Source organism: Mobula birostris, chromosome 7, assembly GCF_030028105.1.
Source record: "Mobula birostris isolate sMobBir1 chromosome 7, sMobBir1.hap1, whole genome shotgun sequence".
Taxonomy (NCBI): domain Eukaryota; kingdom Metazoa; phylum Chordata; class Chondrichthyes; order Myliobatiformes; family Myliobatidae; genus Mobula; species Mobula birostris.
In genome coordinates, this window is record NC_092376.1 from 178979097 (window position 1) to 179002768 (window position 23672).

Genomic DNA, 23672 nt, shown 5'->3' on the forward strand with positions numbered 1-23672 from the left:
TTTCTGAGCTCCACTCACAAAGGTTTAACGGTTTTTGACCCTCTGCAACCTCTTTCTAAGGATGTAATTCCATCCCTTAACAGAGCTATTGCTGTCTTCTTGCCTGTCCTTTCGATTAAAAGAAGTATATCCTTTGATGTTAAGCTCCCAACTATGGCCCTTTTTAGCCCCGACTCAGTGATGCCCACAACGTCATAACTCTGATTGTGCCATGGGTTCCTCCAGCATAGTGTGAATGCTGCGCGCATTTAAATACCACATCTTCATTCCTGCATTCTTCTTACTTTTGAATTTTGCCTCTATGGTATAATTTAACGCTTTGCTCTGCTTGCATTCATACCCAGTCATTGGCTTGTCATTCCTTCCATTCATGTTACATCGACAATCTACTTGTAAAACCGCTGGCTCATCTTCAGCTCTATCATATTTGCTCCCTTTCCCTTGCCATATTAGTTTAAACCACATCCAACATCGCTAGTAAATTTGCCTGCAGTAATATTGGCCCCCCTCGCATTCAAATGCAACCCGTCCCTTTTGTACAGATCATAGCTGCCCCAGAAAAGGTCCCAGTTATCCAGAAATCTGAATCCCCGAACCTGCCCCAATTCTTCAAATACGCATATATCTGCCACGTCATTCTATTCTTGTCCTCACTGTCGCATGGCGCAGGCAGCAATCCTGGGATTATTACCCTTGAGGTCCTGTTTCTCAGCTTCTTTCCTAACTCCTTGAATTCTTTTTTTCAGAACCTCCTCCATTTTTTCTACGTATGTTGTTCGTATCAATATATATCTGCTTGCACAGCCTCCTTTTTCAAAATATTGTATATGTGTTCAGAAATATCGCGGACCCTGGCACCTGCATGGCAAACTATCATCTGCGTTTCCCTTTCACGTCAACAGAATCACCTATCCGTCCCACGGACTACAGCGAGCCCTATTGCTGATGCCATTCTCTTCTGATCCCTACCGTTCTAAGCTACAAGGCCATACTCTGTACCAGAGCCACGACTGCTATTGTTTCCCCCAGCTAAAGGTCCTGCCAGTTGAGCAATGAGTGGTCTTGGCTCTGCCCATGCCTCAGGTTTTAATAGCTTGAGTTGAGAAAGAAAAAACAGTCCAGATGAAATGAAAAAAAAACACATTTATATAAATCTTATTATATCACTGCCCTTAACCGGGAATATTAGACTCCAACAGAAGTGTAATTGTACGCATGTGGTCATTTTCCTACGTAATATATTGGATCCGTGTGAATACACAGGTCGTGCCAAACGTTAGGCCAACAATCCATCTAAACACTGGAGTTTGATTTACGGAGAATAATGTTGAGAAGAATATTGAATGGATCATTTTTTCAACAACTACATTTTATGGTTGTACACCTTTAAATATTTAGAATTGCAGCTCAGCTTTAAGAACTGCAGTTGTAATTGTTGACAAGGACTGGTTGTGTCGCTGTCTACCAATGAGAAGCTCAAGTCCACGGATAGATCTATTGCCCCTCCCAGACCTCAAATAAAAGGACAGAGTCGAAGGAAACAGACGGTCATTGAGAGCGTTTACATTGAGGAGTCAAGCTGAGGCAGAACAAATCTTCTGTTTCTTTCGATTCAGTTTTTATCGGCATGATTTTTGCATTTTACCGTAAGGACGGTGTAACAGATTAATCGAGGCCTGGTTTTGTAAATGAATCGAATGCGGAACAATGGCGGACGCATTCAGGTTTAGCCTCACTGTAATTGCATCCATTGTTATCTTTTGTGCCCCCGGTCGAATTTCCGGGCAAATTAGTTATTCGATTGCCGAGGAAATGGAAAAGGGGACATTTGTTGGGAATATCGCTCAAGATTTGGGATTGAATGTACGGCAGTTATCCGCTCGCAAATTTCGTCTCAGCTCTGATGACGGAGGCCGATACATGAAGGTTAGTTTGGAAAATCCGGTTTTATCTATTCATGAAAGAATTGACCGGGAACGTCTTTGTGGGAAATCAGATATGTGTAGTATACCCTTTGAAATAATACTCGAAAATCCCTTGGAGGTGCATCGCGGAGAGCTAGTGATTTATGATGTCAATGACAACTCGCCTACGTTCCGGGAGAGCAGTATTCCGTTGCAGATATCTGAAGCCATTCCTCCAGGAGTACGCTTCCGTCTCGAGAGCGCGGAAGACCCCGACATTGGAATAAATACAGTGGCCGACTACGCAATCAGTTCGAGTGAGTATTTTAATCTTGAGACACGGAGAACCGAGGAGGGTATTATAATTGCCGAGCTGGTGTTAGAGAAATCCTTGGACCGAGAGTTGCAGTCATTCTTTCAGCTAGTGCTTACTGCTACGGACGGAGGGATCCCTCAGAGAACCGGAACAGCTCAGATTCTCATTACTGTACTGGACGTCAATGATAATCCACCTGTATTCGAGCATGATGTTTACAGGAGCAGCATAAAGGAAAATGCACCACAAGGTACTGTAGTGATGACAGTTAGCGCAACGGATTTCGACGAAGGGCTGAATGCTAAGTTGTCGTATTCTTTTAGTGGAGTATCCTCACAAAGAGTGCATGGTGTGTTCAGTTTGGTTCCGGAGACTGGGGAGATTCTAGTTGAAGGGCCTCTAGATTTTGAAAAAATAAACAGCTATTCACTTGATATTCAAGCTGTTGATCACGGGTCTCCTGCGATTACAGGACATTCCAAAGTACTGATTAAAGTTATTGACGTAAACGACAACGCACCCGAGATAAAAGTGAAGTCACTGACGAACCATATCCCAGAAAATGCTCCACCAGGAACTTTAATCACATTGATTGATGTTGTTGATCGTGATTCTGGAGAGAACGGTCAAGAGCGCTGCGAAATACCACAGAACGTCCCGTTTATGCTGCAAACATCGTCTAATCATTATAAATTAATTACAAGTGCAATGTTGGACCGTGAAACGATGTCTGAGTATAAAATACTTGTTTCAGCCTGGGATTTGGGATTACCTTCACTGTCAACGAATAAAACCATCCATATTGCAGTTACCGATATAAACGATAACGCCCCACGCTTCGCTGATCTGTCCTACAACGTATATCTGTCTGAAAATAATGCCCCTCACGCCTCCATCTTCACATTAACTGCATCTGATCCTGATATGGAACAGAATTCCTATGTTTCTTACTCTATTCTGGACAATCACATCAAAAACCCGCCAGTGTCCACATACCTCAGCATTAACTCTATGAACGGTACGATTTACACATTGCGCTCCTTTGATTATGAGGAACTCAAAAACTTTCAGATCCTCGTTCAAGCCCGTGACGCTGGAGTGCCCCCGCTGAGCAGTACCGCAACAGTTAATGTGATCATCCTGGATCAAAATGACAACGCTCCAGTAATTGTTTCACCTTCTGGACATAGTGGATCATCGGCCATGATGCTCTTGCCCCAGTCAGCGAGCCAAGGGTACTTAGTCTCTAGGATATTGGCTACTGATGCAGATTCAGGTCAGAATGCACGGCTCGTTTACCAAATGCTGAAAACTACCGATCCCAATTTGTTTATCGTTGGGAAGACTTCTGGCGAAATTAGAACTGCGCGGAATATCTTGGAGTCGGATCCGATCACTCAAAGTTTGGATATTCTGGTAAAAGACAACGGGCAGCCAAATCTATCCAGCACGATTAAGATTCACATTACAATTTTGCAGAACAGCACCGAAACTTTCGCCGAAAGTGGTAATTCAGTAAGGAGACCCGAATATTCCTCTGATATAAATGTTTATTTATTGGTTATTTTCAGTTGCACTTCCATTATCTTTCTTCTCATTATCATTCTGCTGATTGGCATCAAATGTAAACAGGACAGAAATATCACCCAAGAGTTTACTTCCCCCAGTTATTGTTTCAAACCTGGAGAATTGCACGGCACGATTAATCGAAGATCTGCCATGGAGGAAACTTTACGCTATCCTGGTACTGAACAGTTAGTCCGCATGCCAGGACTGCCACAGTATTCGGTCTGTCTATCACCAGAATCAGCAAAAAGCGATTTCCTTTTCCTGAAGCCTTGCGGCCCTCCCACCTCTCAGGCTCAATGCTAAATTACAGGGACGTGTAACATCAACTGATGCCCAGTGTATGTCCGCTTATTTTTGTTAAATTGTGTAATGAGGCTTATTGCAGTAAACTATTTCAGAAAATATTCCCTCTTTGCAAATTATCGTCTTTCTGCTGAAGAGGAATACAGTTGCCACAATGATGAAAATAAGCTTTCCTGGAATCTAACGGTGAGAAATTGGCATCTGCTCTTTCTGAAGAGAATCTTACTAATTGCCACTGAATTTTGTTTACAAATTGTTCGCGATTGGGTCTGTAATACATACGCATCTTGGGGCCAGGTTTCATATATGCGCTTGAATTGTGATATTTAAAAACTGAGATATAAAGATATGTGGACACATTGAAATGCATTCCCGAAAAGTGATTTAATTTCACAACCCATCTGCAGAACCAAAAATGCACAAACGTGATCTGAAATATAAACAATATACTGTAGGCACTCAGCATGTCAGACTGTACCCCTGAGTGCAAAACAGAAGCTTTTTGTTCTTTTAGATGCGGAACCGCTGGTCAGAGTAGTTAAAATAACAAACAATTTAGTTGAAGTGTCAATGAAGGCGACGGCAGGATAAATGGAACCATGTACTATGTTTGATGTGGGTACTACATTTGAGTGAACATGGAAGGAATCGTGGGTTATGAGTTAGAAACACCGAAACATAGAAACATAGAAAACCAACAGCCCAATACAGGCCCTTCCGCCCACAAAGTTGTGCCGAACATGTCCCGACCTTAGAAATTGCTAGGGTTCCCTATAGCCCTCTATTCTGCTAAGCTCCATGTATCTGTCTCAATGTCTCTTTAAAGACACTATCGTATCCTCCTCTAACACCGTTGCCGGCAGCCCATTCCACGCATTCACCACTCTCTGAGCAAAACAACTTACCGCTGATTGGTAGGAGGCAGTGAGTGGGAATAAAGAGATCCTTCTCTGGCTGGCTGACAGTGACTAGTAGTGTTCCACAGGGGTTGGTGTTGGGACCACTTCTGTCTAAATGGAACGCACCTATACAGAACTCCACACAAAGATCCCCTGAACATTTGCCACATTTCTTCCGTACTTTTCCCTGAGAACATCTGTGTCCAGTTTAAGCTTCCAATTTCCTGCCTGATCTAAATCTAAATCCACCTGTGTCCTCTTGTGGCAACCATTTCAGCCTTGGAGAAAAGCCTCTGACTATCCACATGATCAATGCCTCTCATCATCTTATACACCTCTATCAGGTTACCTCTCACCCTCCGTCGCTCCAAGGAGAAAAGGCCGAGTTCACTCAACCTATACTCATAAGACCTGCTCCCCAATCCAGGCAACATCCTTCTAAATCTACTCTGCATTTTTTTCTATAGCTTTCATATCCTTCCTGTAGTGAGGCGCCCAGAACTGAGAACAGTACTCCAGGTGGGTTCTGACCAGGGTCCTATAGAACTGCAATATTACCTCACAGCTCCTAAATTCAATTCCACGATTGATGAAGGCCAATACACCGTAGGCCTTCTTAACCACAGAGTCAACCCACCCAGCTGCTTTAAGTGTCCTATGAACTCGGACGAGAACATCCCTCTGATCCTTCACACTGCCAAGCGTCTTACCATTAATACTATATTCTGCCATCATATTTGACCTACCAAAATGAACAACTTCTCACTTATCTGGGTTGATCACCACCTGCCAATTCTCATCCCAGTTTTGCATCCCATCAATGTCCCGCTGTAACTTCTGACAGCCCTCCACACTATCCAAATAACCTCCAACCTTTGTGTCATCAGTAGACTTACTAACCCGTATCTCCACTTCCTCATCCAGGTCATTTATAAAAATCACGAAGAGTAAGGGTACCACAACAGATCCCTGAGGCACCCCACTGGTGACCGACATCCAGGCAGAATATGATACGTGCACAACTATTCTTTGCCTTCTATGGGAAAGCCAGTTCTGGATCTATAAAGCAATGTCCCCTTGTATCCCATCTCTCTTTACTTTCTCAATAAGCCTCGCATGGGGTACCTTATTAAATACCTTGCTGAATTCCAAAAACACTACATCTACTGTTCTTCCTTCATCAATGTGTTTAGTCACATCCTCAAAAAAATTCAATCAGGCTCGTAAGGCACGACCTGCCCTTGACAAAGCCATGCTGACTATTCCTAATCATATTCTACCTCTCCAAATGTGCATTAATTCTGCCTCGCAGGATCTTCTCCATCAACTTACCAATCACTGAGTTAAGACTCACTGGTCTATAATTTCCTTGGCTATCTCTATTCCCTTTCCAGAATAAAGGAACATCTTTGACAATCCTCCAATCCTACGGAACTTCTCCCGGCCCCATTCATGATGGAAAGATCATCGCCAAAGTTTCAGCAATCTCTTCTCTCGTCTCCAACAGTAGCCTAGGGTACACCTCATCCGGTCCCGGCGACTCATCCAACTTGATGCATTCCGGAAACTCCAACAAATCATCTTTCTTAATATCCTCATGCTCAATATTTTCAAACTGCTGCAAGTCATCAGTACAATCACCAAGATATTTTTCCAAAGTGAATGCTGTAGTAAAGCATTGATTAAGTTCTCTGCTGTTCCCTACGGTCCCATACACACTTTCCCACTGTCACACTTGATAGGTCCTATTGTTTCACGTCTTATCCTCTTGTTCTTCGCATATTTGCAGTATGCCTTGGGGTTTTCCTTAATCCTGCCCGCCAAGCCCCCTTCTGGCTCTCCTAATTTCCTTTTTAAGCTTCTTCCTATTAGCATTCTAATCTTCTGGATATCTAACATTACCTAGCTCTCTGAACCTTTTGCAAGCTTTTCTTTTCTTTCTGACTAGAATTAGTACAGCCTTTGTACACCACGGCTCCTGTACCCTACCATAACTTCCCTGTCTCATTGGAACGTACCCGTACAGAATGCCACACAAAGATGCCCTGAACATTTGCCACATTTCTTCCGTACTTTTCCCTGAGAACATCTGTTTCCTATTTAAGCCTCCAATTTCCTGCTTGATAGCGTCATAATTCCCCTTACTCCAATTAAATGCTATTCTAACTTGTCTGTTCCTATCTCTCTCCAATGCTATTGCAAAGGAGATAGAATCATGATCACTATCTCCAAAATGCTCTCCCACCTAGAGATCTGTCACCTGACCAGCTTCATTTCTCAATACCAAATCAAGTACAGCCTGTCTTCTTGTAGGCTTATCTACATATTGTGTTAAGCAACCTTCCTGAACACACATAACAAACTCCACCCCATTTGAATACCTTGCTGCAGGGAGATGCCAATCGATATTTGGAAAATTAAAATCTCCCATCACGACAACTCTGTTATTATTACACCTTTCCAGGATCTGTATCTGTATCTGCTCCTCGATATCCAAACTATGGGGTGGCCTATAAAAAACACCCAGTAAATTAATTGACCCCTTCCTGTTCCTAACCTCCACCCACAGATACTCCGTAGACAATCCGTCCATAGCACCCACATTTTCTGGAGCCGTGACACTGTCTCTGATGAACAATGCCATGCTCACACCTCTATTGCCTCCCTCCCTGTCCTTTCTAAAACATCTAAAACTCAGCACTTGAAGTAACCATTCCCGTCTCTAAGCCATCCAAGTCTCTGTAATGGCCACCACATCATATCTCCAATACTGATCCACGCTCTAAGCTCATCCGCTTTGTTTACAACACTCCTTGGGTTAAAATAGACGCATCTCAAACCTTCGGTCAGAGTGCGTCCCTCCTCTATCACCTGCCTATACTTCCTCTCGCACTGTCTACAAGCTTTCTCTATTTGTGGTCCAACCTCCTCTTCCGCAGACTCTTAAGTTCGGATCCCACCCTCCCCCAACAATTCTAGTTTGAACTCTCCCCAGTAGCCTTAGCAAACCTGCCCTCCAGGGTATCGGACACCCTGGGATTCAGGTGCAGGTCACACCTGCCCCAGAAGAGGTCCCAATGATCCAGAAATCTGAATTCCTGCCCCGTCAGCCACGCATTTATCCTCCACCTCATCCTATTCCTATACTCACTGTCGGGTGGAACAGGCAGTAATCCCGAGTTTACTACCTTTGCGGTCCTGCCTGTAGTCTTTTATCAGGACCTCTTCCCTTTCCTACCTATGTCATTGGTAACAATATGTACCACGACCTCTGGCAGTTCTCCCTCCCACCGCAGGATACCTTGGACTTCTACTTTGTTATTCCTTCTCCAACAAAGACTTCTGCACCTTTGACATGGTCCAATGAGTGGCATGAGATGCAAATCTACCTTTGCTCTCGTCAAACGATCTATTTTTTCTAAGAAGCATTGATTTGCACGCAAATCTTCGAGTCTACGTTTGAGGCATATTGAAATGGATCAATTCCCATAGCCAGATACAGCGTTAAGCGGAAAATTGCGGGGGGCGGCGGAAACTAGAGAAGAAATTATCGTGACCTCGCGAAGATATTTCTGTCCTTTTTGCCCGGTATGATGCACCGGAAGCTAGCTAACATTGTCCTAAGAGCAAACCAGCGATCTGGACCCCAGTGATCCTGACATCACTGGTGAAAATATTTGCTATAGTAGTTTCTGAGAGGCAGGGTCTACCAGCATTTGGAATGGAAATGATTTAAGGAAATGGTTAGCATGACTGTGCGCGTTGGAATTTGCATCGCGCAGGTTGGGGTGAGCTTTTTGAACAGGTGAAGTCTGACAAAGACATTATCTGCAAGAATTTTAATAAGGTCATGCCAAGGATGCGCATGGTTAAATCATGGTGAGGTAGTCAGCTTGATACGTAATACCCAAGTAGAAAGAGTCAGAGTGTGGTAGTGAAAGGTTGTTATTCAGATTAGGGGGCTGAGACTGGTTGTGTGCCTCAGAACTCAGTGCTGAGTTAATTGCATTTTTATAAGTATTTATTGACTGCATGAAAACATTGTTAATACAATCAGTATTAACAGTTGTTGGTAGAGCTCCCCCAACTCCGCCACAATTTATAACTTATTATTCTTCGTTCTTCAGATTTGTTGCTATTAACAGTAGAGATGCTCCTGTTGTGGGATATGGGAATACAGGGAGACATCCAGTGACTCTAACGACTATAGCTTCTAACACACCTGAATAAGGAGATGGTACTTCAAATGGATGAACTTCGGATCTTACGGGTGACCGAGGGGTGACAGAAAAATAGTCTGCTGATTTTCTCTTTTTTTGTGGTTAAATAAGAACATTGATGGGGTTCTGCAAAGTGAGTCCTGCAAGTTGCTAAGTTAAAGAGTATGACCTCCATGGTTGTGACCACAGGGTAGCTACCCGTATCACGTTTTAGTGAGGCCAGAACTAGGAATGTTATACAGTTTAATACGTGGGTCAGGGGTTGGTGCAGGAGGAAAGACATAAGATAATGCATACGGGCGTAAACGCATATTATCATTGGGCTCTCTTCAGCGGAAGGTCGGAACTGAAGAGAGGAGACGGTTTTCACTTGCACTGAAAGGGGACTAATATCGTAGCGGGAATGTTTGCTCATGCTGCACGGCGAAGTTTAAAGTAGTCTTGCAGCAGGATGGGAAATAGTGTGCCAGAACAGTTAATGAGGTTGTTGAGAGAGATATTGTTAAGTCCTCAGACAGTCAGTACCAAAACAAGTTGACTATGTTGCGACTAAGTTCCTTAACTACATATAGTTCAATGCAAGAAGTATCATAGGGAAGGCAGATGATTACAGTGTATGGATAACCACATGGAATTATGGTGTAGCCATTATTAAGACATGCTAGCAGGAGAGGCAGGAATGGCAGCTCAATATTCCTGTAACACACACAAAAAATGCTGCTGAACGCAGCAGGCCAGGCAGCATCTATAGGAAGAGTTACAGTTGACGTTTCGGCCCGGTCAAGGGACACGGCCCGAAACGTCGACTGTACCTCTTCCTATAGATGCTGCCTGGCCTGCTGCGTTCATCAGCATTTTTTGTATGTGTTGCTTGAATTTCTAGCATCTGCAGATTTCCTCGTGTCTGCGTTCTCAATATTCCTGTGTTCAGTTGTTTTAGATGTGACAGAGTGGAAGGGATTAAAAGAGGAGGGCGGCGTTACTTGTCAGGGAATTCTCACAGCCGTTTTCAGTCATGATATACTGTGCTAATGGAAGTTTCCTTAATCAGTAAGTAAAAATCTTAACGAGAGAATGTGCGATTCTTCAGCTGTTATTAAGGAATGAGACAGGACAGCTAACAGGAGTTTGTGCAGGCGAATACTTCGCATGTACTGTTCACAATGCCGTTAGTTTCAAACTAAATATGCAAACAAAAGGTAGGTATGATCCTTGGGCTGAGATTCTAAATTGGAGAAAGGAAATTTTGATGGCATCTGAAAGGATCTTGCAAGTGTGGATTGGGTCAGGCTGTTTTCTGGCAAATGTGTACTTGATAAGTGGAAAACCTTCAAAGGTGAAATTTTGAGAGTACAAAGCTTGTATTTCTCAGAACCAAAATAAAATGTCAGTTCTGGAAATCCCTATTTTTCAATCGATTATTAAAAAATAAAAAATGAGGTGTTTAACAGGTATGGGCAGGTAAGAACAAATGGAATGCTTCTGGTGTATAGGAAATGCAAGAGAACACTTAAAGAAACCAGGTGAGCTAACAAAAAAGAATGAAGTTGCCCGAGCAAAAAAGGTGAAGGAGAAGCGTAAAGGATTCTAGAGGTATGCTAAGAGCAAACAGATTGCAAGGGACACAATTGTTCTTCTGGAAATTCCGAATGTTAATCCATGTGAGGAGGGAAAAATGATTGAGCAGATCTAGCTCAGGAGACCAACGCAGAGCCTACAGAAGTAACATAAAGAGATGTCATTTCATGGATTCTCATACAGATAACAGTGGAGAAGGTGAGTGCTGTCCTGAGGTAAATTAGGGCGTATAAACCCCCGGGCCTGGTAATATGCTCCCTCAGAAGCTGCGGGTGACAAAAACAGAAATTGTCGCAGCCCCAGCAGAGGCATTTAAATCTCCTTAATGAGCGGTGAGGTACCAGAGGGTTGGAGGGTAGCCAATGTTGTTCCACTGTTTAAACAATGTTCTTAAAGTCAACTAGTCGCCGGAAAGTTATTGGAAGATATTATAAGGGTTAGGGTTAGGATAAATATATACTTAATGTAACGTAAACGGCAACAATGATTATCAATGGAGACAGGTTATATAAAAATAACCAAACATTTATTAAGCACCGGTAAACGATAAGGGAAAAAAAAACAAACGAAAACTTTAACCGGAAGTTAACAGATATGCAGCCGTTCACCAATTCGCCACTCGGCTCTGGTTCTTAAAGCGTTAAATGCGAAAACAGTTCTTAAAGCGATACAGTCAGATATACTTCCTAAAGCGATAACTTCGAAAGTCCAACAGTTTTACGCATTCAGTTGGGAGAGACTTCTCTGGAGAAGGATTTCTTCACAGACGCAACTTTACTGCTGGTTCTCTCCACAGGATTCACGATACCGAAAATAAACAGTGTAAATTGATTGACCTTAAATTCCTTTAGAGAGAGAGAGAGTACACCTTTGCATGAACTCATTTCTTTTGGCAAAAGTTATCTCGATGCAGGTTGCTACTCCAACGAAGACTCAATAAGGTCGATCCTTTATTAAACTGCCAAACGATGCCGACTTCTCTCGATCCTTCGATCCTGCACTTCGATGAATTCTTCACTCTCCCTTCGAATGTTGGAATTGGGTAAATCAACACATCTAGCAAAAATTTCCAGTCCAAATAATAATGGTATCTTGCAACAGAACGCACAACCGTATTAAAAATGAAACTGCGTCACCAAAAACAAACACGCAACAGAAACGGAGATACAGCACGTTCCACCTGGAAATCTAGAAACTCAAAAACCAACTGCGTCACCTAGGTCGATCCTCATATAGTCACGGGGCACGTCATCACGTGACCTCACATCGGCGGGAAAATCACATCAGGTGATTTCCAGAAGACCAGTACATCATTCTCACAAAACAGAAACAGATGTCCTTGAGCATGTAACATTGAATAGAAATGGACAGGTTAAACATAGTCAACATGGTTTTGTGCGTGGTAGATTATGGCCAACCAATATTAAAGAGGTTTTTGAGGAAGTCACCTGGAAAGTTAATGAAGGCAAAGCAGCGGATTTTGGTAAGGTATTTTAGCAAGGTGTCGCATGGAAGGTTGGTCAAAGTGGCTCATTTTCTCGACATTGAAGATGAATTAGTAAATTGTATTGGACATTGACTTCGTGGGAGAAGTTAAAGAACGGTAGTAGATGGTTGGCTGTCTGAAATGAGACCTGTGTCTTATGGAATACCGCAAGGGTCGGTGCTGGGTCTGTTATCGTTTGGCATCTATATCAACGATTCACCAAGATTGGGGGCGTAGTGTTCAATGAGGAATGCAATCATGGCTTGCAGTGAAATCTGGACCAGCTGGAAAAAGGGACTGAAGAATTGCAGATGTAATTTAATGCACACATTTGCGGGTTGTTGCACTTCTGTCGAGTCAACTGGAGTAGGTCATACCCAGTGAACGGTCGGGCACTGAGTAGTGTGATAGAACAAAGGGGTCTCGAGATACTCCATAATTCATTGCAAGTGGAATCACAGGTATATAGGGACAGAAAGAAAACGTGTGGCACATTGGCCTTGATAAATCACTGTATTAAGTGCAGGAGATGTGATGTTACGTTGAAGTTGTATACGACATTGTTGAGGCCTAACTTGGGGTGTGTTGTGCAGTTTTGGTCACCTTCATACTGGAAAGATATAAATAAAGTTAAAAAGGTACAGAGTAAATTGATAAGAATGTTGCCGGGTCCGGAGTACTTGAGTTATAAGGAAGGATTGAATAGGTTTGGACTTTATTTCTTGGAGTGTAAAACTTCAGTGGAGATTTGTTATGGGCATGCAACATTATAACAGGTATAGATAGGGTAAATGCAAACAGGGTTTTTTCACTAAGTTTGGGTGGGACTACACCGGAGGTAATGAATTGAGGGGGAAGGCTGCAAAGTTTGTGGAATATGAAGGGAAACTTCTTCATGCAAAGGGTCGGGAGAGTGTGGAACGAACTGCTAGCGGAAGTGATGCATGCAAGGTCGATTTTAACGTTTAAGAGAAGATTGGATAAGTTCATGAACAAACTGTGTAAGTGGGCCAAAGGAACGTAAATCGGATTTAAGTTGGACAATTGCGAGATCCGGTAAATCAGGGGAGGAAGTATACAAACAGTCCTGTGGGTCCAAAGAGTATCGTAGAACAGAGAAATAAAGGCGCAGCTACATCGTTGCCTGAATGTTGTAGCAGAGATTAAAGGGGGTACTGAAGAATGTGCCAGCTTGCTTGCCTTCAGAGGATAGTCTTATTATTACACAATTGATACACCATATTGCAAAAGTACAATTTATTGGTGAGACTGCACTTAAAATACGGTGTGCAGTTATTGCTGACAGCGATAGGAAGGATATCAATAAGCTAGAAAAGGTGCAGAAATGTTTCTCAGGAGTGGCACCAAGACTGGAAGGTTAAGTTATAAGGCTAGGCTGCGATTTGTTTTCAACACATAATGCGAATAGTCAGAATCATTTCTCCGCATAGGTGAGTATACTACTGGAGAAAGTACAGTTTTTTGTTAAAAAAGGAAGAGTGTCAAGGGTATATGAAACAAAAACTATCGGCCGAAGATGCACACCCAGGTACGCCGCAATGCTTGCAGACATTTGGACGTGTAAATAGATGGAAAAAAAGTTGAAGGAACATAGGCCAAACACAGACAAAATTGGTAACATGGACAGACATATTGATTAACATGGGCATGTTGAGCCGAGTGGTTGATTTTGGGTACAGATTATTCAAAGACTCTTATTCATTGCATGGATCAACTGCAACAATTTTTCATCCCAGTTTGGCAAAAGAATAAATCAGGGAAGGTAGTACACCCGTGATTGACAAGGGAAATTACGGATAGTATCAATTCCAAAGAAGAAGTACACAAATTAGCCAGAAAAAGCGGCTCACCTGAGGACTGGGAGAAATTTGGTGTCCAGCAGAGGAAGACAAAGGGCTTAATTAGGAAAGGGAAAAAAGATTATGAGAGAAAACTGGCAGGGAACATAAAACCTGACTGTAAAAGCCTTTATAGATAAGTGAAAAGAAAAAGATTGGTTAAGACAAATGTAGGTCCCCGACAGACAGAAACAGGTGAATTGATTATGGGGAACAAGGACATGGCAGACCAATTGAATAACTACTTTGGTTCTGACTTCACTAAGGAGGACATAAATAATCTTCCGGGAATAGTAGGGGATAGAAGGTCTAGTGAGATGGAGGAAATGAGGGAAATACATGTTAGTAGGGAAGTGGTGTTAGGTAAATTGAAGGGATTAAAGGCAGATAAGTCCCCAGGGCCAGATGGTCTGCATTCCAGAGTGCATAAGGAAGGAGCCCAAGAAAGAGTGGATCCATTAGTGGTAATTTTTCTAAACTCTTTAGATTCTGGACTAGTTCCTGAGGATTGGAGGGTGGCTAATGTAACCCCGCTTTTTAAAAAAGGAGGGAGAGAGAAACTGGGGAATTATAGACGGGTTAGCCTAACATCGGTGGTGGGGAAAATGCTAGAGTCAGTTATCAAAGGTCATCCAGCTGCAGCTCCTAACGAACCGCGTTAGGGAACTGGAGCAGGAGCTGGATGACCTGCGGATCATTCGGGAGAATGGGGAGATTATAGATCGTAGCTACAGGGAGGTAGTTACGCCAAAGGAGCAGAGGACAGGAAATTGGGTCACTGTCAGGCGAGAGAAGGGGAAACGGCAGGCAGAGCAGGGTTCCCCTGTGGCCATTCCCCTTAGCAACAAGTATACCGCATTGGATACTGTTGGGGGAGGGGGGATGACTTACCTGGGGCTAGCTGCAGTAGCCGGATCTCTGGCACTGAGACTGGCTCTGCAGTGCAGAAGGGAGGGGGGAGAAAGAGGAGAGCGGTAGTGATATGGGACTCGATAGTTAGAGGTGCAGATAGGAGGTTCTGTGGTCGTGACAGAGAATCCAGGATGGTTTGTTGACTCCCAGGTGCCAGGGTCAAGGATGTCTCTGATCGCTTGCATGACATTCTGAAGTGGGAGGGTGATCAGCCAGATGTCATGGTGCACATCGGTAGCAATGACAAAGCGAGGAAGAGTGAGGTGGTTCTGGACAGTGAGTATAGAGAGCTTGGTAAGAAGTTGAAAAGCAGGACCTCGAGGGTGGTAATCTTAGGATTGCTACCTCTGCTACGTGCCAGTGAGGGTAGGAATAGGATGCTCTGGAGGAGGAACAAGTGGCTGAGGAACTGCTGTAGGGGGCAGGGTTTCAGATTTCAGGATCATTGGGACCTCTTCTGGGGCAGGTGGGACCTGTACAAGAGAGACAGGTTACACTTGAACCACAGGGGAAACAATATCCTTTCAGGGAGGTTTGTTAGTGCTTTTGGGGAGGCTTTAAACTAGATTTTCAGGGAGATGGGAGCCAGAGTGCCAGAGCTGACAGTGTGGCTGGGGTGAAAATAAATGATGTTGAAAGTTTAAGCAAATCCGCTGATAGAAAGGTTGTGAGTGGTGGTAAAAGTCTCCTGAGGTGCATACATTTCAATGCTAGGAGTATTGCGGGAAGACGGATGAGTTGAGGGCGTGGATTGCCACGTGGAATTATGATGTTGTAGCAATTAGTGAAACTTGGCTACAGGAGGGGCAAGACTGGCAGCTTAATATTCCAGGGTTCCGATGTTTCAGATGTGATAGAGGCAGAGGAATGAAAGGTAGGGAAGTGGCATTGCTTGTTAGGGAAAATATTACAGCAGTGCTCAGGCAGGACAGATTAGAGGGCTTGTCTACTGAGTCCTTATGGGTGGAGCTGAGAAACAGCAAAAGTATGGCCACATTAGTGGGATTGTATTACAGACCACCCAATAGTCAACGGAACTTGGAAGAGCAAATCTGCAGAGACATAGCAGGCAACTGCAGGAAACATAAAGTTGTGGTGGTAGGGGATTTTAATTTTCCATACATTGATTGGGACTCCCATACTGTTAGGGGTCTAGATGGTTTAGAGTTTGTAAAATGTGTTCAGGAAAGTTTTCTAAATCAATATATAGAGGGACCAACTAGAGGGGATGCAATATTGGATCTCCTGTTAGGAAACGAATTAGGGCAAGTGACAGAAGTCTGTGCAGGGGAGCACTTTGGTTCCAGTGATCATAACACCATTAGTTTCAATTTGATCATGGACAAGGATAGATCTGGTCCTAGGGTTGAGGTTCTGAACTGGAAGAAGGCCAAATTTGAAGAAATGAGAAAGGATCTAAAAAGCGTGGATTGGGACAGGTTGTTCTCTGGCAAAGATGTGATTGGTAGGTGGGAAGCCTTCAAAGGGGAAATTTTGAGAGTGCAGAGTTTGTATGTTCCTGTCAGGATTAAAGGCAAATTGAATAGGAATAAGGAACCTTGGTTCTCAAGGGATATTGCAACTCTGATAAAGAAGAAGAGGGAGTTGTATGAAATGTATAGGAAACGGGGGTAAATCAGATGCTTGAGGAGTATAAGAAGTGCAAGAAAATACTTAAGAAAGAAATCAGGAGGGCAAAAAGAAGACATGAGGTTGCCTTGGCAGTCAAAGTGAAGGATAATCCAAAGAGCTTTTACAAGTATATTAAGAGCAAAAGGATTGTAAGGGATAAAATTGGTCCTCTTGGAGATCAGAGTGGTCGGCTTTGTGTGGAACCAAAGGAAATGGGGGAGATCTTAAATAGGTTTTTTGCATCTGTATTTACTAAGGAAGCTGGCAAGAAATCTATGGAATTGAGGGAATCAAGTAGTGAGACCATGGAAACTGTACAGATTGAAAAGGAGGAGGTGCTTGCTGTCTTGAGGAAAATTAAAGTGGATAAATCCCCGGGACCTGACAGAGTGTTCCCTCGGACCTGGAAGAAGACTAGTGTTGAAATTGCAGGGGCCCTGGCAGAAATATTTAAAATGTCGCTGTATATGGGTGAAGTGCCGGAGGATTGGAGAGTGGCTCATGTTGTTCCGTTGATTAAAAAAGGATCGAAAAGTAATCCGGGAAATTATAGGCCGGTGAGTTTCACGTCAGTAGTAGGTAAGCTATTGGAGGGAGTACTAAGAGACAGAATCTACAAGCATTTCGATAGACTGGGGCTTATTAAGGAGAGTCAGCATGGCTTTCTGCGTGGTAGGTCATGTTTGACCAATCTGTTGGAGTTTTTCGAGGAGGTTACCAGGAAAGTGGATGAAGGGAAGGCAGTGGATATTGTCTACATGGACTTCAGTAAGGCATTTAACAAGGTCCCGCATAGGAGGTTAGTTAGGAAAATTCAGTCGCTAGGTATACATGGAGAGGTGGTAAATTGGATTAGACATTGGCTCGATGGAAGAAGCCAGAGACTGGTGGTAGAAAATTGCTTCTCTGAGTGGAGGCCTGTGACTAGTGGTGTGCCACAGGGATCAGTGTTGGGTCCATTGTTATTTGTCATCTATATCAATGATCTGGATGATAATGTGGTAAATTGGATCAGCAAGTTTGCTGATGATACAAAGATTGGAGGTGTAGTAGACAATGAGGAAGGTTTTCAGAGCCTGCAGAGGGACCTGGAGCAGCTGGAAAAATGGGCTGAAAAATGGCAGATGGAGCTTAATACTGACAAGTGTGAGGTATTGCACGTTGGAAGGACAAACCAAGGTAGAACATACAGAGTTAATGGTAAGGCACTGAGGAGTACAGTGGAACAGAGGGATCTGGGAATACAGATACAAAATTCCTTAAAAGTGTCGTCACAGGTAGATAGGGTCGTAAAGAGCGCTTTTGGTACATTGGCCTTTATTAATCGAAGTATTGAGTATAAGAGCTGGAATGTTATGATGAGGTTGTATAAGGCATTGGTGAGGCCGAATCTGGAGTATTGTGTTCAGTTTTGGTCACCAAATTACAGGAAGGATATAAATAAGGTTGAAAGAGTGCAGAGAAGGTTTACAAGGATGTTGCCGGGACTTGAGAAACTCAGTTACAGAGAAAGGTTGAATAGGTTAGGACTTTATTCCCTGGTGCGTAGAAGAATGAGGGGAGATTTGATAGAGGTATATAAAATTATGATGGTATAGATAGAGTGAATCCAAGCAGGCTTTTTCCACTGAGGCAAGGGGAAAAAAAAAACAGAGGACATGGGTTAAGGGTGAGGGGGGAAAAGTTTAAAGGGAAAATTACGGGGGGCCTCTTCACACAGAGTGGTGGGAGTATGGAACGAGCTGCCAGACAAGGTGGTAAATGCGGGTTCTTTTTTAACACTTAAGAATAAATTGGACAGATAAATGGATGGGAGGTGTATGGAGGGATATGGTCCGTGTGCAGGTCAGTGGGACTAGGCAGAAAATGGTTCGACACAGCCAGGAAGGGCCAAAGGGCCTGTTTCTGTGCTGTAGTTTCTATGGTTTCTATGATTTCTATGTGATAACAGCACATTTGGAAAGCGGTGAAATCATCGGACAAAGTCAGCATGGATTTATGAAAGGAAAATCATGTCTGACGAATCTCATAGAATTTTTTTAAGGATGTAACTAGTAGAGTGGATAGGGGAGAACCAGTGGATGTGGTATATTTGGATTTTCGAAAGGCTTTTGACAAGGTTCCACACAGGAGATTAGTGTGCAAACTTAAAGCACACGGTATTGGGGGTAAGATGTGGATAGAGAATTGGTTGGCAGACAGGAAGCAAAGAGTGGCAATAAACGGGACCTTTTCAGAATGGCAGGCAGTGACTAGTGTTGTATGGCAAGGCTCAGTGCTGGGACCCCAGTTGTTTACAATATATATTAATGACTTAGATGAGGGAATTAAATGCAGCATCTCCAAGTTTGCGGATGACACGAAGCTAGGCGGCAGTGTTAGCTGTGAGGAGGATGCTAAGAGGATGCAGGGTGACTTGGATAGGTTAGGTGAGTGGGCAAATTCATGGCAGATGAAAACAGATTATTATCTGAATAGTGGCCAATTAGGAAAAAGGGAGGTGCAACGAGACCTGGGTGTCATTATACACCAGTCATTGAAAGTCGGCATGCAGGTACAGCAGGCGGTGAAAAAGGGAATGGTATGCTGGCATTCATAGCAAGAGGAGTCGAGTACAGGAGCAGGGAGGTACTACTGCAGTTGTACAAGGCCTTGGTGAGACCACACCTGGAGTATTGTGTGCAGTTTTTGTCCCCTAATCTGAGGAAAGACATTCTTGCCATAGAGGGAGTATAAAGAAGGTTCACCAGATTGATTCCTGGGATGGCGAGACTTTCATATGATGAAAGACTGGATCGGCTAGGCTTATACTAGTTGGAATTTAGAAGATTGAGGGGGGATCTTATTGAAACGTATTAAATCCTAAAGGGATTGGACAGGTTAGATGCAGGAAGATTGTTCCCGATGTTGGGGAAGTCCAGAACGAGGGGTCACAGTTTGATGATAAAGGGGTAGCCTTTTAGGACCGAGATTAGGAAACACTTCTTCACACAGAGAGTGGTGAATCTGTGGAATTCCCTGCCACAGGAAACAGTTGAGGCCAGTTCATTAGCTATATTTATGAGGGAATTAGATATGGTCCTTATGGCTAAAGGGATCAGGGGGTCTGGAAGGGAGGCTGGTACAGGGTTCTGAGTTGCATGATCAGCCATGATCATACTGAATGGCGGTGCAGGCTAAAGGGGCCGAATGGCCTACTCCTGCACCTATTTTCTATGTTGCTATACCTAGAATTTGGACCTCAAACTGTGGTGGCTCTGCCTCGGTGAAACAAAGGCAGTTGGGATAATTAAGTCGCCGAGTATATGCAGTTAGTCGACATGAATGAAAACGCTTTCCGGCAGCTTAGCACTTCTACTTGTTATCCCACAAGTACTTTGATCTATCTGAATCTGGCCTCACGCACTGTTACAGTGAGGCAAAGGCGGGACATCAATATTCAGCAAAAATAAAATCATCTTCCAGTTGGAAATGCGTCGGCATTTAATTTAATTTTGTTCATTATTTCTTACCGCTATTATATTGCCTTATTTATTTTCTCTCTATATTTGTGTGATTCATATTTGTATATCATGTTCTTCTGAGATATATACCTAAGACTTTTTCAGAGTACTGTATTGTCAACGTGGAGTGCAAAGCATGTATGTAAATCTGACAGGAGCAAAGGATGGGAGAAATTTCGAGGGTGGACAGCTGTGGGATCGGAGTCAGAAAAATAATGCCAAATGCGGGAGAGTGGGGAGAGTGGCTGGTGGATGGCCGGTCTTGCGACATCAAGCAAACTACTTTGATTTCAAACAATAGTTTTATTAATAATTACAGAATGTCCCCTCTTGTGCTTCCATCTCCCTGACCCCTTCCCACTCAGTCGACAGTCAGATTTCAAATTAGAATCAAATCAGAATCAGGTTTATCATCACTGGCACATATCATGAAATGTGTTTTTGTTTTGGCTGTAACAGTATTGTGCAATACATAAAGTTAATACGGTTTTGTGTAGTATTTTCATATCTCTCTATAGCTCTATACCTATTTGACGAAGTTAAGGTGTCAGAAAGAGGTAATGTAGGCTAGCTATTCAGATTGGAGAATTGGTAGAATTGTGTACCATAGGGGTCAGTGCTGAGTTCATTGTTGTTTATTCTTATAGTAACCGTTTGTATAAGTGTGAGATCTGGCATGTTTATCAGTTAAACTGGGGCTGAATTTTCAGAGTACAGATTAGCGCTCTGACAGGTACATTAGAACAGATACCTTGCGTCAGATGTACAACACGTATTTCTATGAAAGTCTTTGCAAAGGCACACGATGTGGCTGACGGTGTGCTGAAAATGCGGCCGTAGAGCTGCTGCATTAATGAGGGGATTGATTTGCAATCTGTAGTCTTCGACAGTGAGACGGCAATTGGAGTATTGTGTCCCGCGCATGTTGCCCAGTTATATAAAGCATATCATTAAGCTGGAAAGAGTACAGAAACAAAAAAAAACAACACAGGGGTGCTATTGTCACGAACCCCGTGACGGGAATAAAGAACTAGCAGAAGTAGAAACCACTTTGGAATCTAGTATTGCTATAAACTATTAATATTTATTAATAACTATGCAATACAGTAAACTAAGTGAAAATAAATCAAACATTTTAACAAGAATTAGATATATCAGTAAGTAAATCAGTAAGCGTGGAAAGATATGTATGAAAACCAAGCTTTTTAAGTCTACGGGTAAAAAGACACAGTCTTACGATGTTGAGTAAAGTTCAGTTCAGTTCGCGGTATTTAGTTGAATAGCGATGAAGAGAGAGAGAGAGAGAGAGAGAGAGAGAGAGAGAGAGAGAGAGAGAGAGAGAGAGTTGAGCCTTCAGGTGAGCTGTTGCCGTCGCTTTCCTCGTCGTCCTCCGAAGTTTTTCACAAGTCACCGACTGTGACTTTAACAACAAAGGGGACCGTACTTTGGTGTGGTTGAGCTGTCTACCCAGGCCAGGGTCGGACACATGGACAACTCCCCACCGGTCTTGCCTTTGAATTTTCACTGTCAGAGCACTTGGATAAATCCGCCTGATGGATCCTCCAAAATCCACTTTCCCTGCGGGCACAACAATGCTCATTTAGTGTCCAGATCATGTGTCGGAGTTCTGTATCATCTGACCTCCTATTTGTTTCCCTGTGCTGAGCATCACCTGTCCTTCAAAGAGTCCCTCCTTCCTTTGTCTGTAAAGGAATGCGAGCAGGCAACAAGTCCTTGGAAGTAACATCAATAATGTCCTGTTGGTCACCAGAGCAACCTTCGAGCTGCTCAGTTTTATCTCCAAAGTAAAACTACAAATTTACCTCCCGTGACAGTCCAACCGTCAAACTTCGTCTCTCTCTCTTTTCAAAACAAACCATCAATGATAAATGACTCTCTCTGTCTCTTTTCAAACAGTTAATAGGGGCACTCCTAGATCCCCTCACACTATCAAGACTGGTGGGTCTGAGTAAAAGGTGGAAGTTTATAGGCTGGAACTATTTTCTCTGGAATGTAGAATCCTGAAAGTTCACCTCGTCGGAGTTATAGAATTAAGGACACAGATAAGTTGATAGATCAGAGTTTGTTTTTCAAGTGAATGGGAGGGTAAAACAGTCCATAGATTTAAGGTGAGGGAGTGAGATTTAGTAGAAGATAGTAGGCAATTTTTAACACAAAGCGTAGCAAGTGCACGGAAACAGCTGTCCAAGGAAGTTGTAGAAGCGTATAAATTTCCAATGCTGGCAAGACATTGGGAAGAGAACATGGATGGAAAAGGCTTAGAACGATATTGACCAAACGCAGGCAAATGTAATTGGCTCGGCTAATGATTTTCGCTGGAATCCATGATTTTTTAAAAATGATATATCTAGTTACTTATACTTTGTGGAGAGAACGGATTTGCAGATTGATCGAGAAGAAACCTAGTTGCGGAACTTATTTTATTGCAGAGCAATGCGAACCCACCAGGATTGCTTTCATTGTGCCTGAATGCATGTTTCTTCTGCGCGCAGTGGATCTGAAATCGTTATTCTATTTCCTGGAAAATTGAGCATGGGGCATTTGTTTTAAGATCGCTCAGGATATGAAATTGAATGTATCGCAATTGTCAGCTCGTGAATTTCGCGTCGGTGTAAATGATGGTGACAGTTCATCGAAGTTAATTTTTAAAGTGGGGAATTTGTTTCTTCATGAAATAATCGACTGAGATATTATTTCTGGGCCAGCAGATATGTGTCCCAATGCCAGCCGGTGCTGTCGTGGACCCCTCTCCGAACTTCCAGGCGAGTGGTCTCGGGTACAAATCCGGACGGCTCCTTTTATGAATTGCATATGTGCTGGTTGAGCATAGAGTTAGCAATTCGGCCTCGTAGAAACAGTGCATTGCGGTGCAGATATCCGTAGCAATTCCACCAGGATCTTGTGTTCGTCTCAGCATCATGACACTGGAATCAACACTGTCGCAGATAACGTAGTCAATTCAACTGAGTACATTAGTCTGAAAACACGGAAAAACGTAGAAGATTATTAGAAAAACGACGTCAGCCACGAACCAAATCCCGAAAAATGCTCCGCCGGGAACTTTAATCATCTCAATTGATATTAACGATGTGATTCTGAACGGTCAAGTACGCTAAGAGATACCAAACAGCCTCCTTTTTATCCTAAAAACATCGTCCTATCATTATAAGGTAATTACAAATGAAATGCTGGACCGTGAAACGGTGTCTGAGTATAATGTATCTGTTTCAGCCTGGGATTTGAGTCCATCTTCACTGTCAACAAATAAAACCATCGGCATTGCAGTTAGTTAAGTAAACTATAACGGCCTACGCTTTGCTGCACTATCCTACTGTATGTGACTGGAAATAATGCTAATGGCGCTTCTATTTTCTGAGTAGGTGCGTTCGAACCTGATCTGCAGCAGCATTCCTATCTTGCTTACAACTTTCTGAAGAGCATACACATGCCCATGTCCACATACCCCAGCA

At 43.1% G+C, this 23672-nt stretch overlaps 1 protein-coding gene across 1 annotated transcript in view; it reads left to right on the forward strand.

Moving 5' to 3' along the window:
* Positions 1-1578: 1578 nt before the first annotated feature.
* The window catches only part of LOC140201005 (uncharacterized), a 66220-nt gene continuing 44126 nt past the window's right edge, over positions 1579-23672 (forward strand). The window contains 1 exon segment of the mRNA XM_072264643.1: positions 1579-4080. Coding sequence (XP_072120744.1) covers positions 1708-4080 — 2373 coding nt within the window. The 5' untranslated portion in view covers positions 1579-1707.